Source organism: Carcharhinus amblyrhynchos, unplaced genomic scaffold (genome assembly GCF_965287045.1).
Source record: "Carcharhinus amblyrhynchos unplaced genomic scaffold, sCarAmb.v2.hapA scaffold_548, whole genome shotgun sequence".
Taxonomy (NCBI): Eukaryota; Metazoa; Chordata; class Chondrichthyes; order Carcharhiniformes; family Carcharhinidae; genus Carcharhinus; species Carcharhinus amblyrhynchos.
The window spans coordinates 56,938-80,480 of NW_027650288.1; the positions used below are offsets into that span (position 1 = coordinate 56,938).

Sequence of the window (23,543 nt, forward strand, 5' to 3'; positions counted from 1 at the left end):
ACACTGACCGGAAGTCGGGAATGTGAGAGCCGGAGGGCGAAGTATTCGGCCGCAAGTGGGGAGATTGGAGCGGAAGTACCGGTTGGGACGGGTGTGTGAGTCGACCGGAAGTCGGTAGGGAAAGAACGACCGAAGGTTAAGTCGGGATCGTCGCGAAGTGACCGGAAGTCGATAGGGAAGGTCACGGCTTTGCACTCATGGGGAGAAGGGAAAGGAAACAAAAAAAAATCGTCGGTTAAAAGTGACGCCTTTCCTGTTTTGTCAACGAGGCGTCGCGTCACCACGAGTCGGGGCTGACATTAAATCTGTCATCCCCCGATTTCTTATCTATTTCCTTGTCTTTAAGAAAACAAAAGTCATAGAAAGGCGAGGCATTCGTGCGGCCCGCGTTTGTTTTCTGCATTTTATGGGTTTTTTTCCCAAAAATAATTTGCTTAAACCGTCAATTTCAAAATGGCGGCCTTGGGACTTCCGGAAGACCGCTTGATGGAGTATCCAGGCAACGCCTATTGTGACGTGCGCAGCAGGCCCCGCACTCGGGACGGTGATGACGTGTGCAGCCAGCCCCGCCTTCTGGGCGGTGTTGACGTGTGCAGTAGGCCCCGCCCTCTGGCCGGCGATGACGTCACTGACAGCCCCCCAGCGCCCAGGTTGGTGATGAAGTCATTGGCATGCACCCCCCTCTCTCTCTGCTGGGGGTGTTGACACAGCTTGGAGGCTCCACCAACAACAAGAGAGAACCTGACCATCGCACACTTGACATTTAATGGCTTTGCCATCGCTGAATGCCCATCACACTCAACATCCTGGGGGTTGTTACAGGGACCAGAAACTGAACTGGACCAGTCCATGGACCAGCGGTCATGGGCATTCGGCCTTTGACCTTTGGGTAAGCATTCTCCAAGGCGGCCTTCACAGCACACAACAACGTAGAGTCGCTGAGCAGAGACTGATTGTCAATTTCCGCACACGTGAGGACTGCCTCAATCGGGATCTTGGGTTCATGTTGCACTATTTGTAACCCCCTGGGGTTATGACTTGACTGGACTTGCAAAATCTCACTTACTGTCCTACCGACATTTACCAGAGCTGGGAATTCTGTGGACAATAACTCATCTCCTGACTGCCCCCCACCCTCCCACCCCCCCAAAGCCTGTCCACCATCTAGAAGACACAAATCAGGATTGCGATGGAATACTCTCCACTGGCCTGGAAGAGCAGCTTATTCGGGGTCATAACTATAAGGTTCATGGTGGGAGATATTGGAGGGATGGCTGAGGTAGGTTCTTTACTCAGAGAGTGGTTGGGGTGTGGAATAGACTGCCTGCTGTGATAGTGGACACTTTAGGAACTTTCAAGCGGTCACTGGACGGCACATGGAAGCACATCAGAATGATAGGAGCAGGATAGCTTGATCTTGGTTTCGGACGAAGCTCAGCACAACATCGAGGGCCGAAGGGCCTGTACTGTGCTGTACTGTTCTACGTTCTAACAGTCGAGAAGCTGGACACCGTCCAGGACGAAGCAGCCCCGCATTGATGGGCATCTCATCCACAAACTTTCACTCCCTCCACTACCCACGCACGGTGGTAGCAGTGTGTACGTACCATCTACAAGATGCACCGCAACGACTCGCCGAGGCTCCTTCAACGGCACCTTCCAAACCCGCCGCTTTTACCTCCTGGAAGGTCAAGGGGCAGCAGACACATGGTGAACACCAGCACCTGAAAGTTCCCCTTCCTCGAGAAGGAAAGGAGAGAGTGCAGAATGTAGTGTTACAGCCGCAGCTAGGGTGTAGCGAAAGATCAACTTACTGAGAGGTAGGTCTATTCAAAAGTCTGATGGCAGCAGGGAAGAAGCTGTTCTTGAGTTGGTTGGTGCATGACCTTAGACTTTTATATCTTTTTCCCGATGAAAGGAGGTGCAAGAGAGTAAGTCCAGGGTGCAAGATTATGCTGGCTGCTTTTCCAAGGCAGCAGGAAGTGTAGACAATGTCAGTGAATGGGAGGCTGGTTTGTGTGATGGATTGGGCTACGTTCACAATCTTTTGGAATTTCTTGCAGTCTTGGGCAGAGCAGGGGCCATACCAAGCTGTGAATCAACCAGAAAGCAGCTTTCTATAGTGCGTCTGTGAAAATTGGCGACAGTTGTAGCAGACGTGCCGAATTTCCTTAGGCTCCTGAGAAAGTACAAAGAACAAAAACAGCCCGGGAAACAGGCCCTTCGGCCCAACGAGCCCGTGCCGCCATCTTAACACCACCAGTCCCCCCCGTCCACCCGTGACCCCTGTCTAATGTTTTATGGCCATCCAGATTGAGGGAAACTAATTTAGGGACAATTTATTCCTGCCAATCAGCCTAATAGCACATCTTTGGGGTGTGGGAGAAAACCGGAGCACCCGGAGAAAACCCACGCAAGCACGGGGAGAATGCGCAAACTCCCACAGACACCGGCCCAAATCCATGTGTCTGCACAGCAAACAGTGATAGTCACTGAGCTGTCGTCTTGCCCAGTATCTTGTCCAGTTTAGGCACACACTAACGACGTGAAGCACTAGGCCAATCTCGAACAACCAAGAGCAGCCCAAGTACGACCCATCGCGTGTATGCCCCTCGTTGGACAACAAGGCAGACCGACTTAAAACGTGTGAATGAAAAGAGAAAAAAAACATTATTGTTGTACCATATCCATGTGCCTTACCAGGGACACCCCAATGCTAATGACCCTTATTTAAAACAATCTCCTATATCCACCCATCTCCAACCCAGTCATGTGCCTGTCTAAGTTACTCTTAAATGACTCTAGCGTGTTTGCCTCCACCACCTTACTTGGCAGAGCATTCCATACCCCCACTACCCTCTGTGTGAAAAACCTCCCTCTAATATCTGTGTTATACCTCTCCCCCCTCACCTTAAGTCCATGGCCCCTTGTCCTACGTGTCTCTATCATAGGAAATAGCTTACCTCTGTTTACTCTATCTATGCCCTTCATAATCTTATATACCTCTATTAGATCCCCCCTCAGTCGGCGTCTTTCAAGGGAAAAGAGCCCCAATTTATTCAATCTTTCCTCTTACCCCAGTCCTTCCATACCAGGCAACATCCTGGTAAACCTCCTCTGCACTCTCTCCAGAGTCTCCATGTCCTTCCGGTAGAAAGGCGACCAGAACTGGACGCAGTACTCCAAATGCGGCCTAACCAACGTTCTGTACAACTGCAACATTAGACTCCAGCTCTTATATTCTATACCCCTTCCTATGAAGGCTAACATACCATAGGCTTTCTTCACCACACTCTCCACTTGCACTGCCACCTTCAAAGACTTGTGCACTTGCACCCCCAGGTCTCGCTGCAATTCTATACTCCTTATGGGCTTACCCTTTATCATATAACTCCCCCCTACATTATTCCGGCCAAAATGCACCACCTACTCCCTCTTCCAAATCATTTATATACACTACAAAGAGAAGAGGTCCCAGTACTGAGCCCTGCGGCACACCACTAGTGACAGACCTCCAGCTAGAAAAGGACCCCTCCACTACTACTCTCTACTAAACGTCAGGTGAATGGAGAGTTCTGGCCTCGGACAGAGCATATAAAGCACAGACAGTTTAGAGATTACAGATTAGAATGCGAATCTTTACACCTAACCTGCTGTTCAAGTCTTAAAGTGGCTAACAATGTGTGTGGAAGGAGCACTGATCACAGGTTAAAGAGATGTGTATTGTCTCCAGACAGTACAGTAAGTGAGGTTTTGCAAACCCAGGCAAGTCACGGGGGTTACAGTGCGACATGAACCCAAGATCCCTGTTGAGACCATCCTCGTGTGTGGAGCTTGGCTATCAGTCTCTGCTCAGCGACTCTGTGCTGTCGTGTGTCGTGAAGGCCGCCTTGGAGAATGCTTACCCGAAGGTCAGAGGCTGAATGTCCACAACCAGTGAAGTGTTCGCCAACAGGAAGGGAACAGTCTTGCCTGGTGATTGTTGAGCGATGTTCATTTATCCATTGTCGTAGCGTCTGCACGGTCTCCCCAACGTACCATGCTTCGGGACATCCTTTCCTGCAACGTATCAGGTAGACAATGTTGGCCGAGTTGCAAGAGTATGTACCGTATACCTGGTGGATGGTGTTCTCACGTGTGATGATGGCATCCATGTTGATGATCCGGCATGTCTTGCAGAGGTTGCTGTGGCAGGGTTGTGTGGTATTGTGGTCACTGTTTTCCTGAAGGCTGGGTAGTTTGCTGCAGACAATGGTCTGTTTGAGGTTGCGTGGTTGTTTGAAGGCAAGAAGTGGGGGTGTGGGGATGGCCCTGGCGAGATGTTCGTCTTCATCAGTGATACGTTGAAGTCTCCGGAGAAGATGTCGTAGTTTCTCCGCTCCGGGGAAGTACTGGATGACGAAGGGTACTCTGTCCACTGTGTCCCGTGTTTGTCTTCTGAGGAGGTTGGTGTGGTTTTACGCTGTGGCGCATCAGAACTGTCGATCTATGAGTCGAGCGCCATATCCTGTTATTATGAGGGCATGTTTCAGCGTCTGGAGGTGTCTGTCACAATCCTGTACCGCAAGCCCACAGACAATCTCTCAATGCTCCACTTCTCCAGCTTCCATCCTAAACATGTTAAAGAAGCCATTCCCTATGGACAAGCCCTCTGTATACACAGGATTTGCTCAGATGAGGAGGATCGTGACAACCTCAACCTCAACCTTCAGACAACCTCAAACAGACCATTGTCTGCAGCAGACTACCCAGCCTTCAGGAGAACAGTGACCACAATACCACACAACCCTACCACAGCAACCTCTGCAAGACATGCTGGATCATCAACATGAATGCCATCATCACACGTGAGAATACCATCCACCAGGTACACGGTAAATACTCTTGCAACTCGGCCAACATTGTCTACCTGATACGTTTCAGGAAAGGATGTCCCGAAGCATGGTACGTTGGGGAGACCATGCAGACGCTACGACAACGGATAAATGAACATCGCTCGACAATCACCAGGCAAGACTGTTCCCTTCCTGTTGGCGAACACATCAGTGGTCATGGGCATTCAGCCCCTGACCTTCAGGTAAGCATTCTCCAAGGCAGCCTTCACGACACACGACAGCGCAGAGTCGCTGAGCAGAGACTGATAGCCAAGCTCCGCACACGAGGACGGTCTCAACAGGGATCTTGGGTTCATGTCGCACTATCTGTAACCCCCGTGACTTGCCTGGGTTTGCAAAACCTCACTTACTGTACTGTCTGGGGACAATACACATCTCTTTAACCTGTGATCAGTGCTCCTTCCACACACATTGTCAGCCACTTTAGGACTTGAATAGCAGGTTAGGTGTAAAGATTCGCATTCTAATCTGTAAACTGTTGTGCTTTATATGCTCTGTCTGAGGCCAGAACTCTCCATTCACCTGACGAAGGGGCTAACCCGAAAGCTAGTGAGTTTACTATCAAATAAACCGGTTGGACTGAAACCTGGTGTTGTCAGGCTTTTTACTGTGTTTACCCGAGTCCAACGCCGGCACATCCACATACATTCTCATCCACATTAATGATTTAAGTGGAGGCGATGATCTAGTGGTATTATCAATAGACTATTAATCCAGAAACTCATTCTGGGGACCCAGGTTCAATTCCCTTATTGGAACAGAGTGGAATTTGAATTAAGAACAGCACAGGAACAGGCCACCAAGTCTGTGGCGACACAAATGCTTCTCTCATCTGATGTTTTCTTGCCCCTGTAGGATCCCTGTATTCCCTACTTATCCATCTCTCCATCCGAATACCTCTACAACATTGTTGTAGAATCTGCTTCCACTACCTCCTCCGCGAGCACATTCCAGGCATTCACCGCCAGGCTGTGTAAAAAAAAAACTTGCCCCTGACATCTCTTTTAAACTTCCCATCTCACTTTCACATCTCACTTTCAACCTTTGCCCCACAAGCAATTGACTCTGACTACCCACTCTCTCCAAGCCTGGGTGGCACAGTGGGTTAGCACTGCTGCCTCACAGCACCAGGGACCCGGGTTCGACTCCCGGCTTGGATTACTGTCTGTGCAGAGTCTGCACTTTCTCCCCCGTGTCTGCATGGTTTTCCTCGGGTGCTCCGGTTTCCTCCCACAGTCCAAAAGATGTGCTGATTAGGTGCATTGGCCGTGCTAAATCCTCCCTCAGTGTACCCGAACAGGCGCAAGATTGTGGCGACTAGGGGATTTTTCACAGTAACTTCATTGGAGTGTTGATGTAAACCTACTTGTGACAATTAATAAACTCATTTTGTAAACCCCTAACAGGTCCCTTTCTCATCCTCCGACACTGCAATGAAAACAATCCAAGTTTGTTCAATCTTTCTTCGTAGTCCATATCCTCCAAACCAGGCAACATCCTGGTAAATCTCGACTGCACCGTTTCCATTGCGTCAACATCTTTCTGGGAGTGTGGCGACCAGAACTGCATGCAATACTCCCAATGCCGGAATCCAAACCAAAGTCTCGTAAAGCTTGATTCTCCAGTTCTTATACTCAATGCCCAGACCAATGAAGGCTGTTACGCCTTCTTGACCACCTTGTCCACCTGAATTGCCACCTTCAGGGAAAGATCCCTCTGTATGCTAATATTTCAAAGGGCCCTACCATTTGTTTGTGATATATATAAATGATTTGGAAGAAGGTGTAACTGGTGTGATCAGTAAGTTTGCAGACGACACAAAGACGACTGGACTTGTGGACAGCGATGAACGTTGTCAGAGAATACAGCAGGATATAGATAGATTGGAAATCTGGGCGGAGAAATGGCAGATGGAATTTAATCCAAATAAATGCGAAGTGATGCATTTTGGTAGAACTGATGTAGAGGGGAGTTACACAATAAGTGGCAGAACCATCAGGAGTATAGACACACAGAGGGATCTGGGTGTGCAGGTTCACAGATCCTTAAAGGTGGCAACACAGGTGGAGAAGGGAGTGAAGAAGGCATATGGCATGCTTGCCTTTATAGGACAGGGCATAGAATATAAAAGCTGGCGTATGATGTTGCAGCTATATAGAACGTTGGTTAGGCTACATTTGGAATACTGCATCCAGTTCTGGTCGCCAGAAGAACGTGGAGGCTTTGGAGAGAGTGCAGAGAAGGTTTACCAGGATGTTGCCTGGTGTGGAGGGTCTTAGCTATGAGGAGAGATTGGGTAAACTGGGGTTGTTCTCCCTGGAAAGACAGAGGATGAGGGGAGACCTAATAGAGGGTTTAAAATTGTGAAGGGCGTAGACAGGGTGAACAGCGGGAAACTTTTTCCCAGGTCAGAGGTGATGAACACAAGGGGTCACAGGTTCAAGGTGAGGTGGGCAAGGTTTAACACAGATATCAGAGTGACGTATTTTACACAGAGGGCAGTGGGGGCCTGGAATGCACTGCCAAGCAGGGTGGTGGAGGCGGACAGGCTGGGATCATCTAAGACTTATCTGGTTAGTCACATGAGCAGACTGGGAATAGAGGGATACAGAAGAATGGTCTAGTTGGAAGCATGAGCGGTGCAGGCTTGGAGGGCCGAAGGGCCTGTTTCCTGTGCTGTACTGTTTTCTGTCTCTCTATATCTGTCTCACCTTATCTCTCTGTCTGTCCTTGTCTCTATATATCGCTCTGTCTCTCTATATGTATCTGTCTCTCCCTCTCTGACTATCTTTCTCTCTCTCTGTCTCTCTCTTTCTTTCTGTCTCTTTTTGTCTCTCTCTCTCTCTCTCTGTCTCTCTTTCTGTCTCTCTGTCTCTCTCTCTCTCTTTCTGTCTCTCTCTCGCTCTGTTTCTATCTCTCTCTCTCTCGCTCTGTTTCTACCTCTCTCTGTCTCTATCCCCCGTCTCTCTCTCTCTCTCTATATCTATCTCTCTCTGTCTCCCTCTCTCTGTCTCTCTCCCTCTCTCTGTCTCTCTCCCTCTATCTCTGTCTCTCTCGCTCTCTCTCTATATCTCTCCCTGTCTCTCTCTCTCCCTCTCTCTGTCTCTCTCCCTCTCTCTGTCTCTGTCTCTATCTCTGTCTCTCTATATCTCTCTCTGTCTGTCTCTCTATATCTCTCTCTATATCTCTCTATCCTTCCCTCAGTGATGTGATGACCTATAACCCACCCGAGCTTTGTGACCTCACAGAGGTTTAGAATTGCACCCCCCGCCTGCCCCACCCTCCCCTCCCCCTCCCACCCCCCTGGCGGTCTCCTGCCCAGAGTCAGGTTGCGGGCAATGGGCTCAGACCTTCTCGTCAACGTAATAGATTGGACACCCTTCTGCCCCCGCCCACCCGAAGAAGCACTCCTCACGTCCGACATGAAGACTACGCCATTTGCCTTCTGAAGGAGGCCTCCGCTCGTAGCTACTTCCAGACCCGTCCTCCATTTCATCTTCCTTCCTCGGTGGCCATTTTAAACTCATTCCTTCCCTCACCTGCCATTTAATTTTCATCTTAATTGAAATCTATATATATATATGATATATATATATATATTTAAGATATATATATACATAACATAATTCACTCCTTGGCAAGAGGGAAATAATTGCACGATCGTCCATATTTTTAAAAAATTATTTGCGAAGGATGTAAATACTTTGAGAGCCCTGGGATGGATTTGAATCAAGATTGGCGTTGAATCACCCACTTTGCCTGCCCTGGGGTACCTTTGAATCGGGGAAGGGGTCGGAGGGGCAGGTGCTAAGTTTGCGGCCCATGTTTTAAAGGTGCTTGCCCGCACTGAGGGCAATCCCACCCCTCCGCCCCTTCCCCTTCACCCTTAGCCAATGGCCAGCTCACAGGCCAAAGTGGTGTCCACCATCTTGGAGAAGCATGGCTACCAGCTGGGCCGCTACCTAGGCAAGGGGGCCTATGCCATCGTGTGGGAGGCCTACTTCAAGAAGTGGCGGACCAACGTGGCGGTCAAGGTGCTGCTGAAGGAGAGGGCTGAGGCGGAGTTCCTCAGCAAGTTCCTGCCACGCGAGATCCAGATCTGGAAGTCACTCAAGCACCCGAACCTCATCAACTTCTATCAGTCCATCGAGACCACCAACCGGGTCTACATCATGCTGGAGCTGGCGCCGAGGGGGGAGGTGATGGACATTATCCGCATGAAGGGGGCCTGCGATGAAAAGACGACAGGCAAATGGTTCGAGCAGCTGTGCCAGGGCATGGCCTACATCCACAGCAAAGGGGTGGTCCACAGGTAGGAAGAGAGCAGAGGCAGGGGGGTACTTTCTGAATGGTTTAAAGATTTATTTGTTAGTGTCACAAGTCAGTTTACATTAACACTACAATGAAGTTACTGTGAGAATTCCCCCCTAGATGCCACATTCCGGCAGATGTTCAGGTGCACTGAGGGAGAATTTAGCACGGCCATTGCACCTAACCTGCAACCCAAAGAGAAAATGCTGGAAAATCTCAGCAGGTCTGGCAGCATCTGTAAGGAGAGAAAAGAGCTGACAGTTTTTTTTTCTATGCCTTTTAGTTTTGACAAAGGGTGATCTGGACTCGAAACATCAGCTCTTTGCTCTCCTTACGGATGCTGCCAGACCCACTGAGATTTTCCAGCATTTTCTCTTGGTTTCAGATTCCAGCGTCCGCAGTAATTTGCTTTTACCTAACCTGCATGTCTTTGGGCATAAAGGGGCAATTTAGCATGGCCAATGCACCTAACCAGCATGTCTTTGGACACTAAGGGGTAATTTACCATGGCAAATCCACCTAACCTACACATCTTTGGACGATAAGGGGCGATTTAGTATAGCCGGTGCACCTAACCTGTACATCTTTTTGAACACTCGGAGGAAAGCCATGCACACACGGGGAAAATGTGCAGACTCTGCCCAGGTAGTGACTCAAGCCTGGAGTCGCATCTGGGTCCCTGGAGCTGCGAGGCAGCAGTGCTAACCACTGTGCCACTGTGATTTAGTGTCCAAAGATGTCAGGCTTAGTGGATTAGCCATGCTGAATTGCCCCTTGGTGTCCAAAGAACCTGAGACTTAGGCCGCTGTGTAGCAGCAGTGATAACCACCGTGAAACCATTGTCGAATGGCAGAAAAACCCATCTGGTTCACTAATGTCCCTTTAGGGAAGGAAATCTGCCGTCCTTACCCGGTCTGGCCTACATGTGTCTCCAGAGCCATCCAGCAATGTGGTTGACTCTCAACTGCCCTCCATGGGCAACTAGGGTTGCACAATGAATGCTGGACCCAGCCAGCGACATGTCCCACAAATGAATAAAAGAAAATCTTCTGGATGTAGATGACACAGAGTTGGGTGGGGGGGGGTTGAGCTGTGAAGAGGATGCAGAGATCCTTTGGTGTAATTTGAGTGAATGGGCAAATGATTGACAGATGCAGTGGATAAATCTGAGGTCATCCACTTCAGGAGCAAGAATGGGAAAACAGATTATTATTTGAATGACTATAGATTGCGAGAAGGGAATGTACAACGAAACTTGGGTGTTCTCATGCATTAGTTGTTGAAGGTAAGAACGCAGGTGCAAGCAGGCAGTAAAGAAGGCAAATGGTATGTTGACCTGCAGAGCAAGAGATTTGAGTATAGGGCAGGGGTGATTTGCTACAATTGTATAGGTTGTTGGTGAGGCCACGCCTGGAATGTTGTGTGCAGTTTTGGTGTCCTTATCTGAGGAAGGATGTCCTTGCCATAGAGGGAGTACAGAGACGGTTTACCAGGCTGTTTCCTGGGATGGCAGGTCTGTCACGTGAGGAGAGACTAAGTCGGTTAGGATTGTATTCACTGCAGTTTAGAAGAGTGAAAGGGGATCTCACTCTCTATAAAATTCTATCAGGGTTAGACAGGGTAGATTCAGAAAGAATATTCCTGGTGGTGGGGGGAGTCCAGAACTAGGAGTGTCATAATTTGAGGATAAGGGGTCAACCTTTTAGGACTGAGGTGAGGAGAAATTTATTCACCCAGAGGATGGTGAATGTGAGGAATTCACTCCCACAGAGTGTAGTTGAGACCAAAACGTTGTGTGATTTCAAGAAGAAATTAGAGCTCTTGGGGCTAAAGGGATCGAGGGATATGATGGGGGGAAAATCAGGATATTGAATTGGATGATCTGTCATGATCAAAACGAATGGTGGAACAGGCTCGAAGGGCTCAATGGTCTCCTGTTCCTATTTTCTATGTTTCTATTTTAAGTCACGGTGGCACAGTGGTTGGTACTGCTGCCTCATAGTGCCAGGGACCCCAGTTCGATTCCACCCTCGGATGACCGTCTGTACGGAGTTGGCACGTTCTCCCGTGTCTGCATGAGTTTCTTCAGGGTGCTCCGGTCTTTTTCTCCCACAGTCCAAAGATGCGTGGGGTTGATTGGCCATGAAAAATTAACCCCTTGTGTCAGGAGGACTAACGGTAAACATGTGGGGCCGGGTGAGATTGTGATTGGTCCAGGCTTGATGGGCCAAATGGCCTCTTTCTGCATTGTAGGGATTCTAGGAAGTCCGATTCATCCGCTGCTCAGGATGTGGCATTGTTTTCCATCATTTGTCACCCATCTCATCCATGGAGGTTGGCACTCGAGAAGGTTAGAATACATAGTGTTGAAGTGGAAATTTTCCTGATTCTTGGAGCGGCACAGTAGCACAGTGGTTAGCACTGCTGCTTCACAGCTCCAGGGTCCTGGATTCGATCCCAGGCTCGGGTCAGTGTCTGTGTGGAGTTTGCACGTTCTCCTTGTGTCTGTGTGGGTTTCCTCCGGGTGCTCCGGTTTCCTCCCACGGTCCAAAGATGGGTGGGTTAGGTTGATTGGCCGTGCTAAGAAATTGCCCCTTGGTGTCTAGGGATGCGTAGTTTAGAGGGATTACTGGGTAAAATATATAGGGATATGGGGTAGGGCCTGGGTGGGATTGTGTTTGGTGCAGACTCGATGGGCCGAAGGGCCTCTTTCTGCACGGTAGGATTCTATGATTGTCTGTGGTAGAAAGTTCATACCAACAAAATAACTTGTCTTCATTTCCAAAAGACTGCATGCAGTATTGACAAAAACTTGGGTTCAGAGAGCCGTTGTTACGACTTGCTAATTCTTCAAGTCTGCCCTTACATAAAGAATCAATTCAGTATTTATACATAATGATTATTAGTTTGTGTGACCAGAGCTTATTCAAAGTAATAGCATCATAAGCAATGTCATAAATCATGGTACAACCTGCAGACTTCCTAGAACTCTCTGTCTCATCAGTCATACCTTTATCTTGTCCTTTGATAGAACAGATAGGCTGGGCGAATGGGCCAGGAAATGGCAAATGGAATTTAATGTTGGCAAGTGCGAGGTGGTCCACTTTGGTAGGAATAATGGTAGGAAGGATTATTACTTACGTGGAGAAAAACTGCAGCAGGCGATGGTGCAGAGGGACCTCGGGGTCCTTGTGCATGAGTCGCAAAAACCCAGCTTGCAGGTGCAGCAGGTGATCAGGAAGGCGAATGGGATGCTGGCCTTCATCGCGAGGGGGATTGAATATAAAAGTAGGGAGGTCTTGCTGCGGCTGTATAGGGCATTGGTGAGGCCGCAGCTGGAGTACTGTGTGCAATTTTGGGCGCTGTACTTACGCAAGGATATTTTGGCCTTGGAGGGAGTGCAGAGGAGGTTTACTAGGCTGATGCCGGAGTTGAGGGGGTTGAGCTATGAGGAGAGGCTGAATAAATTAGGCTTGTACTCGTTAGAGTTTAGAAGAATGAGGGGAGATCTCATTGAGACGTATAAGATGATGAATGGGATGGATAGGATAGAGGTGGAGAGGCTCTTCCCGCTCAGAAAGGATAGTAGGACTAGGGGGCACAGCCTCAAGATAAAGTGGGGGGCGGTTTAGAACGGAGTTGAGGAGGAACTTCTTCACTCAAAGGGTGGTGAATCTCTGGAATTCTCTGCCCGTTGAAGTGGTGGAGGCTGCCTCGCTAAATATTTTTAAGACGCGGGTTGATGGGTTTTTGATAAGAGAGGGGATTAAGGGTTATGGGGAGAGGGCGGGAATGTGGAACTGAGCCACGACAGATCAGCCATGATCTTATTGAATGGCGGGGCAGGCTCGAAGGGCTAGTTGGCCTACTCCTGCTCCTATTTCTTATGTTCTTATGTAACAGAGGAAGGTTGATGACTCTGTCGTTTCTGACCTTATCTCACCTCACTCATCCAGCCTTATCAGGTCTTACAGAGGTCAGGCATAACTTGATCTTCTGGGGTCTTATTCATGTCTTAGGTTATGCGGAGTCAGTTTTCCTTACTTTGTACCAAATACTTGATCAATTTTCCCATCATGCCACGACTTAATTCGTACAACTTCACAATAGAATACCTGCAGTGTACCTACAAGGGACACTTGCCTTTATCAGTCGAGGCACAGAATCTAAGAGCTGGGAGGTGATGGTGGAGCTTTATAAAATGTTGGTTAGGCCACAGCTAGAGTACTGTGTGCAGTTCTGGTTGCCACATTATAGGAAGGACTGCAGTGGAGAGGATGCAGAGGAGATTCACCAGGATGTTGCCTGGGCTGGATGGAACATTTCAGCTATGCAGAGAGAGGCTGGTTAGGGCTGGGGTTGTTTCCCTGGAGCAGCGAAGGCGAAGGGGGGGGTACAAAATGAGGAGGGATGTAAATAGGGTAGATAGGAAGAAAATGTTCCCCCTCAGTAGAGGGATTAGTAACCGGAGGTTTGGTTGGGGGGGGAGGGGGGGGTGCGGGGGGGGGGGGGGGGGGGGGGGGGCAGGTTGGGGGGGCGGGGGGGGGGGTTGGGGGGGGGGGGCAGGTTGGGGGGGCGGGGGGGGGGTTGGGGGGGGGGCAGGTTGGGGGGGGTTGGGGGGGTGGTTGGGGGGGGTGTTGGGCATAGATTTAACATCAGGGGGATTTAAGGGGATTTGAGGAGAAACTTTTTTATCCAGAGGATGCTGGGAATCTGGAACTCACTGCCTGAAAGAGTGGCAGGTTCAAAGGAGAGGGTGGTAAAGAAGGCCTACAGCATGCTGGCCTTTAGTGGTTGGAGCATTGAGTACAAGAGTCAGGATGTCATGTTGCAGCTTCATAAAACTTTCGTTAGGCCGCACTTTTAGAGTATTGCCTTCAATTCTGGTTGCTACACTACAGGAAGGATGTGGGGGCTTTGAAGAGGGTTGCAGAAGTGGTTTGCCAGGATGCTGCCTGGATTAGAGGGTATGAGCTGTAAGGAGAGGCTGGATAAAGTAGGGTTTGAGACCTGGCAGACGTCTATAAAATTATGAGAGATGTAGATCGGGTTGACAGTTAGAACCTTTTTCTCCGAGAGTTGAAATGTCTAATACTCGGGGAGCCTGCGCTGAAGGTGAGAGGGAGAAAGTTCAAAGGAGATGTGAAGGGCAAGTTTTTTTTAACAGAGAGTGGTCGGTGTCTGGAAAGCGCTGCCAGGGGTGGTGGTGGAGGCAGATACGGTAGGGGCATTTAAGGGGCTTTTAGATGAGCACATAATATGCGAGGAATCGAGGGATATGTACGAAGGGCAGGCAGAAGGGAATAGTTTAATTTGGCATCGTGATTGGCACAACATGGTGGGCTGAAGAGCCTGTTCCTTCGCTGTACTCTTCCACGCTCTGTGAGAGAGAGAGAGAGAAAGGCAGCACCGAGGAGAGCGAATGGAGGGAAAACTGAGCAGACAGCAGTTTGGTCAGATTAAGAGCGAGGGAGTGAGAGGACCTGAGGGGAATTAGAGAGAGTCAGAGTTTAACACGGACACACAGAGAGAGACACCAACATTCACCAGGATGTTGCCCATGCTGGGGTGTTTTAGCTACGAAGAGAGGCTGATTAGATTGGTACGGTGGCACAGTAGTTAGCCCTGCTGCCTTGCAGCACTAGGGACCCAGGTTCGATTCCTGGCTTGGGTCACTGTCTGTACGCAGTCTGCATGTTCTCCCCGGGTCTGCGTGGGTTTCCTCCGAGTGCTCCAGTTTCCTCCCACAGTCCAGAGATGTGCGGGTTAGGTGGATTGGCCGTGCTAAATTGCACCTCAGTTTCCAAAGATCAAATCTCTACAGTGCAGAAGGAGGCCATTCGGCCCATCAAGTCTGCACCGACCATAATCCCACCCATTCCCGTAACCCCACATATTTACCCTGCTAATCCACCTGACACTAGGGTTAATTTAGCATGGCCAGTCAACCTAACCCACGTATCTTTGGACTGTGGGAGGAAACTGGAGCTCTCGGAGGAAATCCATGCAGACACAGGGGAGAATGTGTAGACTCCACGCAGACAGTGACCCAAGGCTGGAATTGAACCTGGGTCCCTGGTGCTGTGAGGCAGCAGTGCTAACCATTGTGCCACCGTGCTGCCCCATGTATAGGTTAGGTGGATTGGCCATGCTAACTTTCCCCTTAATGTCCGAAGACGTGCAAGTTAGGTGGATTTGCCATGGAGAAAGCTAGCACGAGGGGGCATGGCTTTAAATTAAGGGGGGGTAGTTATAGGACGGATGTCAGGGGCAGGTTCTTTACCCAGAGGGTGGTGAGGTACTGGAATGCCCTGCCTGCTGCAGTTGTAAATGCGCCTAGTTTGGGGGCGTTTAAGAGATTGGTGGATAGGTTTATGGACGAAAAGGGATTGGTTTAGATTAGTGGGTCAATGTTTTTTTTTAAAAAATAAGACTGGTCGGCGCAACATTGTGGGCCGAAGGGCCTGTTCCGCGCTGTAATGTTCTATGTTCTATGTTCTATGCTAAATTGTCTGATAGTATTGGGGGGATTAGTAGGATAAATGCGTGGAGTTACAAGGATAGGGCTTGGGTGGGATTGTTGTCAGTGCAGTCTCAATGGGTTGAATGCCCTCCTTCTGCACTGTCGAAATTCTATGATTACAGGATGTTATAAATGAGCTGATTAGGTGGGCAGATTAGTGGTAAGTGGAATTTAACCCTGAAAAGTTTAAGATGAGGCATTTTGGGAGGATTGACAAGTCAAGGGAATATACAATGAAGGACACCAGGAAGTACAGAGGAACCTTGTGGTGCATGTCCATAGATCCCTGAAGGCAGTAGGACACATAGATAAGGTGGTTAAGAAGGCATATGGGATACTTGCCTTTAAAAGACGTAGAATCAAAGGGCAGGGAGCTGATGATGGAGTTGTACAAAATCCTGATTAGGCCACAGCTAGAGTACTACGTGCAGCTCTGGTTGCCACATTATAAGAAGGATGTGATTGCGCTTAGAGAAGTTGCAGAGGAGATTCACCAGGATGTTGCCTTGGCTGGAGCGATTCATCTATGAAGACAGGCTGGTTAGGGCTGGAGTTGTTTTCACAGAGTACTACAGTGCAGAAGAGGTTCACCGAGTCTGCACCAATGCATGAAAGCCCTGACCTGCCCACCTAATCCCACTCCCAGCACTTGGCCCAGAGACTTGAATGTTAGGGCGAGTCATGTGCTCATCCAGGTATTCTTCAAAGGACGAAAGACAACCTGCCTCCACCACCCTCCCAGGTAGCACATTCCAGACCGTCACCACTCTCTGGGTAAAAACGCTTTTCCCTCACATGGAGTCATTGAGGTTTATAGCATGGAAATAGGCCCTTCGGCCCAACTTATCCATGCCACTCACCCTTTTCTTTAAAACCCCTACGCTAATTCCAATTGCCTGCATTAGGCCCATATCCCTCTACACCCACCGTACCCATGTAACTATCTAAATGCTTTTTAAAAGATAAAATTGTACCCGCCTCTACTACTACCTCTGGCAGCTTGTTCCAGACACTCACCTCCCTCTGTGTGAAAAAATTGCCCCTCTGGACACTTTTGTATCTCTCCCCTCTCACCTTAATCCTATGACCTCTAGTTTTAGACTCCCCTATCTTTGGGAAGAGATATTGACTATATAGCTGATTTATGTCCTTCATTATTTTATAGACCTCTATAAGATCACCCCTCAGCCTCCTACACTCCAGAGAAAAAAGTCCCAGTCTATTCGGCCTCCTTATAACTCAATCCACCAAGTCCCGGTAGCATCCTAGTAAATCTTTTCTGCACTCTTTCTAGTTTAATAATATTCTTTCTACAATAGGGTGACCAGAACTGTGCATAGTATTCCAAGTGTGGTCTTACCAATGTCACGTACGATTTCAACAAAACGTCCCAACTCCTGTACTCAATGTTCTGACCGATGAAACCAAGCATGCTGAATGCCTTCTTCATCACTCTGTCCACCTGTGACTCCACTTTCAAGGAGCTATGAACATGTACCCCGAGATCTCTTTGTTCTGTAACTCTCCCCAGTGCTCTACCATTAACTGAGCAAGTCCTGCCTTGGTTCAATCTACCAAAATGCATCACCTCGCATTTGTCCAAATTAAACTCCCATCTGCCATTTGTCAGCCCACTGGCCCAATTGATCAAGATCCTGTTGCAATTGGAGATAACTTTCTTCACTGTCCACTATGCCACCAATCTTGGTGTCATCTACAAACTTACTAACCATGCCCCCTATATTCTCATCCAAATCATTAATATAAATGATAAATTTCAGTAAGGCGTTTGACAATGTCCCTCATGGTAGGTTGGTACAGAAGATTAAAGCTCATGGGATATGTGGTCAGGTATCTAGATGGGTAGAGAACTGGCTTGCAAAGAGGAGTCAGAGAGTAGTTGTGGAGGGGTCTTTTTCTAGCTGGAGGTCTGTCACTAGTGGTGTGCCGCAGGGCTCGGTACTGGGACCTCTTCTCTTTGTAGTGTATATAAATGATTTGGAAGAGGGAGTAGGTGGTGTGATCAGCAAATTTGCTGATGACACCAAGATGGCTGGATTGGCGGGCAGTGAGGAGCAGTGTCTGGCAATACAGCAGAATATTGATAGGCTGGTTGATTGGGCAGGTACATGGCAAATGGAGTTTAATCCAGATAAATGTGAGGTGATGCATTTTGGCCGGAATAATGTAGGGGGAAATTATATGATAAAGGGTAAGCCTGTAAGGAGTATAGAGTCGCAGCGAGACCTGGGGGTGCAAGTGCACAAGTCTTTGAAGGTGGCAAGTGGAGAGTGTGGTGAAGAAAGCCTATGGTATGTTAGCCTTTATCGGAAGGGGTATAGAATATAAGAGCTGGAGTCTAATGTTGCAGTTGTACAGAACATTGGTTCGGCTGCATTTGGAGTACTGTGTACAGTTCTGGTCGCCTTACTACTGGAAGGACGTGGAGACTCTGGAGAGAGTGCAGAGGAGGTTTACCAGGGTGTTGCCTGGTATGGAAGGACTGGGGTATGAGGAAAGATTGAAGAAATTGGGGCTCTTTTCCCTTGAAAGACGCCGACTGAGGGGGGATCTATTAGAGGTATATAAGATTATGAAGGGTATAGATAGAGTAAATAGAGGTAAGCTATTTCCTATGATAGAGACACGTAGGACAAGGGGCCATGGACTTAAGGTGAGGGGGGAGCGGTACAACACGATATTAGAGGGAGGTTTTTCACACAGAGGGTAGTGGGGGTATGGAATGCTCTGCCAAGTAAGGTGGTGGAGGCAAACAAGCTAGAGTCATTTAAGGGTAACTTAGACAGGCACATGACTGAGTTGGAGATGGGTGGATATAGGAGAACCTTTTAAATAAGGGTCATTAGCATTGGGGCGTCCCTGGTAATGTAAATGGGTATGGTGTGATAATAATTTTTTTTTTCTCTTTCATTCACAGGTTTTAAGTCGGTCCACCTCATGTCCAACGAGGGGCATACACGCGATAGGTCGTACTGGGGCTGCTCTTGGTTGTTCAAGATTGGCCTAGTGCTTCATGTCGTTAGTGTGTGCCTAAACTGGACCAGATACTGGGCAAGACGACAGCTCAGTGACTACCGCTGATTGCTGTGCAGACACATGGATTTGGGCCGGTGTCTGTGGGGAGTTTGCGCATTCTCCCCGTGCTTGCGTGGGTTTTCTCCGGGTGCTCCGGTTTCCTCCCACACCCCAAAGATGTGCTGTTAGACCGATTGGCAGGAATAAATTGTCCCTACAATCAGATTCCCTCAATCTGGATGGCCATAAAACATTAGATAGAGGTCATGGGTAGAGAGGTGGACTGGTGGTGTTGAGATGGCGGCGCGGGCTCGTTGGGCTGAAGGTCCTGTTTCCCGGGCTGATTTTGTTCTTTGATCCCTGAGGCGCACTGCTGATGATGTGGACATGCCGGCATCGGACTGGGGTAAACACAGCAAGAAGTCTGTCAACACCAGGTTTAAGTCCAACCAATTTATTTGACAGTAAACTCACTAGCTTTCGGGGTTTGCCCCTTTGTCAGGTGAATGGAGAGTTCTGGCCTCAGAACTCTCCCTCATTAATCGAGGGATTGGGTTTAGGAGTCGGGAGGTAATGCTGCAACTTTGTAAGACCCTGGTCAGACCCCACTTGGAGTATTGTGCACAGTTCTGGTCACCTCACTGTAGGAAGGACGTGGAAGCTATTGAGAGGGTGCAGAGGAGATTTACAAGGATGTTGCCTGGATTGGGAGGCACGCCTCATGAGGATAGGTTGAGGGAGCTGGGACTCTTCTCCCTGGAGAAACGAAGATTGAGAGGTGACCTGATAGAGGTTTATAAGATGTTGAGAGGAAAGAAGGCGGCTAAGAGGGGATCTAATAGAAACATATAAGATGATTAGAGGTTTAGATAGGGTGGATGGTGATAGCCTGTTTCCTCGGATGGAGAAAGCTAGCACGAGGGGGCATGGCTTTAAATTAAGGGGGGGTAGTTATAGGACGGATGTCAGGGGCAGGTTCTTTACCCAGAGGGTGGTGAGGGACTGGAATGCCCTGCCTGCTGCAGTTGTAAATGCACCTAGTTTGGGGGCGTTTAAGAGATTGGTGGATAGGTTTATGGACGAAAAGGGATTGGTTTAGATTAGTGGGTCAATGTTTTTTTTTAAAATAAGACTGGTCGGCGCAACATTGTGGGCCGAAGGGCCTGTTCCGCGCTGTAATGTTCTATGTTCTATGTTCTACGTATAGATAGGGTGGATTCTCAGAGGCTATTTCCCAGGGCTGAAATGGTCGCTACGAGAGGACACAGATTTAAGGTGCAGGGAAGCAAGTACAGAGGAGATGTTAGGGGTAAGTTTTTCACTCAGAGGGTGGTGAGTGAATGGAATCAGCTGCTGTCGGTGGTGGTGATGGAGGTGAAGTCTTTTAAAAGACTTCTGGCTGAGTATATGGGATCTAATGGGATTGGGAGTTATAGATAGGTCTATGGCTTAGCAGGTATAGATGTGATTGGTGCAACTTGTGGGCCAAAGGGCCTGTTTGTGCTGTAGTGTTCTATGTTTAAAATAAGTTTAAAGCACTTTGTTCTTTGTAGAACTGTTTAAAGCATTTATTGTATTTACTGCTTTAAGAATTCTGAGGGAGTGGTTAGAAGGGAGTTGTGGGCCAGACAGCTTTAAATCAGCGCCAGGTTTAAAAGGAGGCCTGGTGTAGACAGCGGGCAGCGGAGTGAGAGGGAAGCAGAGTGAGCTAATAGGGCTTAATATCAAAAAGGGCTGGAGTGAAAAAAGGCCAGGTGAGTTCGTTTGAAAAAACAAGGAAAAAAAATTTCTTTTCAAAACTACTACAGTGAATAATGGAGGGGCATGTGATGTGTGGTTTCTGTATGATATGGGAACTGGTGGACCCCAGGGTCCATCCCAGTGACCATGCCTGTAGTAAGTGCAGGTTGCTGGAGGAGCTCCAGCTCAAGGTGGATGAGCTGGCCTCTGAGCTACAGACACTGAGGCTCATCACGGGGAGAGAGGGTGCCATTGTCAATGGGGTGCAAGTGACATCCACCCCCCCTAGACTGGCTAACTCTAAGGGTCAGGGACAAGAGGGGGCTGCTGGGAGGAGGAAGGGGGGTGAGGAGCGGAGGCCTCAGCCTCTTAATCTGCATAACAGGTTTGAGGTTCTTGCTTCCAGTCTGGAAGAGGGTGAGGCAGGTGAGGTTGGTGAGCAAACTGCACACGGTACAGTGATGCAGCAGGACATAGGCAAAGAGAAGGGGAAAAGGAACATAGTAGTGATTGGAGATAGTGGGGTGAAGGGTGTTGACACTGTCCTTTGTCACAATGACAAAGTGCACAGAAGGGTGTGTTGTCTGCCTGGTGCTCGGGTACAGGATGTCACAGCTGGGCTGCAGAGGAACCTGGAGTGGGAGGGTGAAAATCCGGTCGTTGTGGTACATGTGGGTGCCGGCGACGTAGGCAAAATGCGAACTGAGGATCTGGGGAGGGAGTATGAAAAGCTGGGAATGGAATTAAAAAGTAGAACCGACAAGGTGGTCGTCTCTGGGCTACTGCCTGAACCAAGTGCAGACGGGCGTAGGGTTGACAGGATTAAGGAAGTGAATGGGTGGCTCAAGGATTGGTGTGGGAGGAATGGGTTTGAATTTATGGGGCATTGGCACCAGTATTGGGGTAGGTGGGACCTGTTCGGGCGGGATGGGGTTGGTCTGAACCGTGCTGGGACCAGAGTGCTGGCGAATCGAGTAAAGAGGACTGTAGACAGGGCTTTAAACTAATTAGGGGGGGGGAGGGTGCGAGGATAGGTGACCTTACAAGGTCTAAAGTTAAGGAGAGTGTACATGTAAGGGAAGAGGCCGAGGATGTCCCAATAATAGAGGGAGTAGGGGGTGTGAGTATGGTTGGTGGCGTTATGGCAAATAGGGTCCAGGTGAAGGCTGGGATGAAAGCGCTTTATCTGAATGCACGAAGCATTCGGAATAAAGTGAATGAGCTGGTGGCGCAGATCAACACAAATGGATACGATCTGGTGGCCATTACAGAGACATGGCTGCAAGGTGACAGGGACTGGGAGCTGAATGTACAGGGCTATCAAGTGTTTAGGAAGGATAGGCAGGAGGGAAAAGGGGGTGGCGTAGCTCTGCTGATTAAGGATAGCATCAAGGTGGTAGCAAGGGATGATATTGGAGCCAAGGAGCAGAACGTGGAATCGTTGTGGGTGGAGATTAGGAACAGCAAAGGGAGGAAGACGCTGGTGGGTGTCGTCTATAGGCCCCCGAATAATGATCTGGAGGTAGGGCGGGCTGTTAACGCACAAATAAGTGCGGCATGCAGGAATGGGACGGCTGTAGTTATGGGGGATTTCAATCTGCATATTGATTGGTCGACCCATGTTGGACGCGGTGGGCTCGAGGAGGAGTTCTTGGAATGCTGCCGGGATAGTTTCCTGGAACAGTGTGTGTTGGAGCCGACGAGGGAGCGAGCTATCTTGGATCTGGTGCTATGTAATGAGGCAGGTAGAATTAGGGACCTTGCGGTGAAGGATCCTCTTGGAGAGAGTGATCATTGTATGGTGGAGTTTCTGGTGCAGATGGAGGAGGAGAAAGTGGGTTCCCGGACACGCGTACTTTGAATAGAGGGGAGTACGGTAGGATGAGAGAAGAATTGGCGAATGTTGACTGGGGGAGCGCGTTGGAGGGAGGGTCTGCTGAGGAGCAGTGGAGGATCTTTAAGGAGATCTTTCTTGGTGCTCAGCGGAAATTTATTCCGATGGTCAAAAAGGACCGTAGGAGGAGAGGTAATAAGCCGTGGATAACGAAGGAGGTGAAGGAAAGTGTTAAATTAAAAGCGGAGGAATTTAGAGTAGCTAAGAGTAGTGGGCGAGAAGAGGATTGGGAGAGGTTTAAATGTCAACAAAGATTGACAAAGAAGTTGATAAAGAAGGGTAGGAGAAACTATGAAGCTGGGCTAGCGCTTAATATAAAAAAGGATAGCAAGAGTTTTTATAAATATATAAAAAGGAAGAGGCTGGCTAGGGTGAATGTTGGTCCTTTAGAGGATGAGAAAGGGGACCTAGTGGTAGGGGATGGGGATATGGCTAAGGTATTGAATAACTTTTTTGTTTCTGTCTTCACGGAGGAGGACGTGAATAATTTGCCGGGTGTTAGCGATGGAAAGGTGGTAGGACTGGAGGGTCTTAATGACATTACTGTTACTAGAGAGGCGGTGCTCGACAGACTGGAGGGGCTGATTGTGGACAAGTCCCCAGGACCAGATGGAATGCATCCGAGGGTTCTGAAAGAAATGGCGGAGGTGATAGTGGATGCCTTGGTGGTTATTTTCCAGACGTCGCTGGATTCCGGGGAAGTGCCGGATGATTGGAAAACGGCTAATGTTACGCCGTTGTTTAAGAAGGGTGCCAGGCAAAAGGCGGGGAATTATAGGCCGGTTAGTTTAACGTCTGTGGTAGGTAAAATGTTAGAATCCGTCATTAAGGAGGAAATTGCGAGGCATCTTGAAGGGAATTGCTTGATAGAGCAGACGCAGCACGGTTTCATTAAAGGGAAGTCATGTCTGACAAATTTACTGGAGTTCTGTGAGGATGTGTCTAGGGCAGTGGATAGAGGAGAGCCGGTGGATGTGGTCTTTCTAGATTTTCAGAAGGCGTTTGACAAAGTACCTCACAAGAGGTAATTGCAGAAGGTCGGGGGATATGGAGTTGGGGGTAGGGTGTTAGCGTGGATAGAGGATTGGTTGTCAAATAGGAGGCAGAGAGTGGGGGTCAACGGGTGCTATTCGGATTGGCGGAT

At 48.9% G+C, this 23,543-nt stretch overlaps 1 protein-coding gene across 5 annotated transcripts in view; it reads left to right on the top strand.

The window, feature by feature from the left end:
* The first annotated feature begins 2 nt into the window (after positions 1-2).
* Positions 3-23,543, top strand: part of LOC145339585 (testis-specific serine/threonine-protein kinase 4-like) — a 42,712-nt gene continuing 19,171 nt past the window's right edge. For 3 of the 5 annotated variants that reach the window (XM_080184075.1, XM_080184078.1, XM_080184079.1), the window contains exon 1: positions 8,386-9,207. In XM_080184075.1, the coding sequence (XP_080040201.1) occupies positions 8,789-9,207 (419 nt within the window). In that variant the 5' untranslated portion in view covers positions 8,386-8,788. Of the gene's footprint in view, positions 890-8,385; positions 9,208-23,543 lie in introns of those variants that run through there. The other 2 variants (XM_080184076.1, XM_080184077.1) reach the window with 2 other exon arrangements.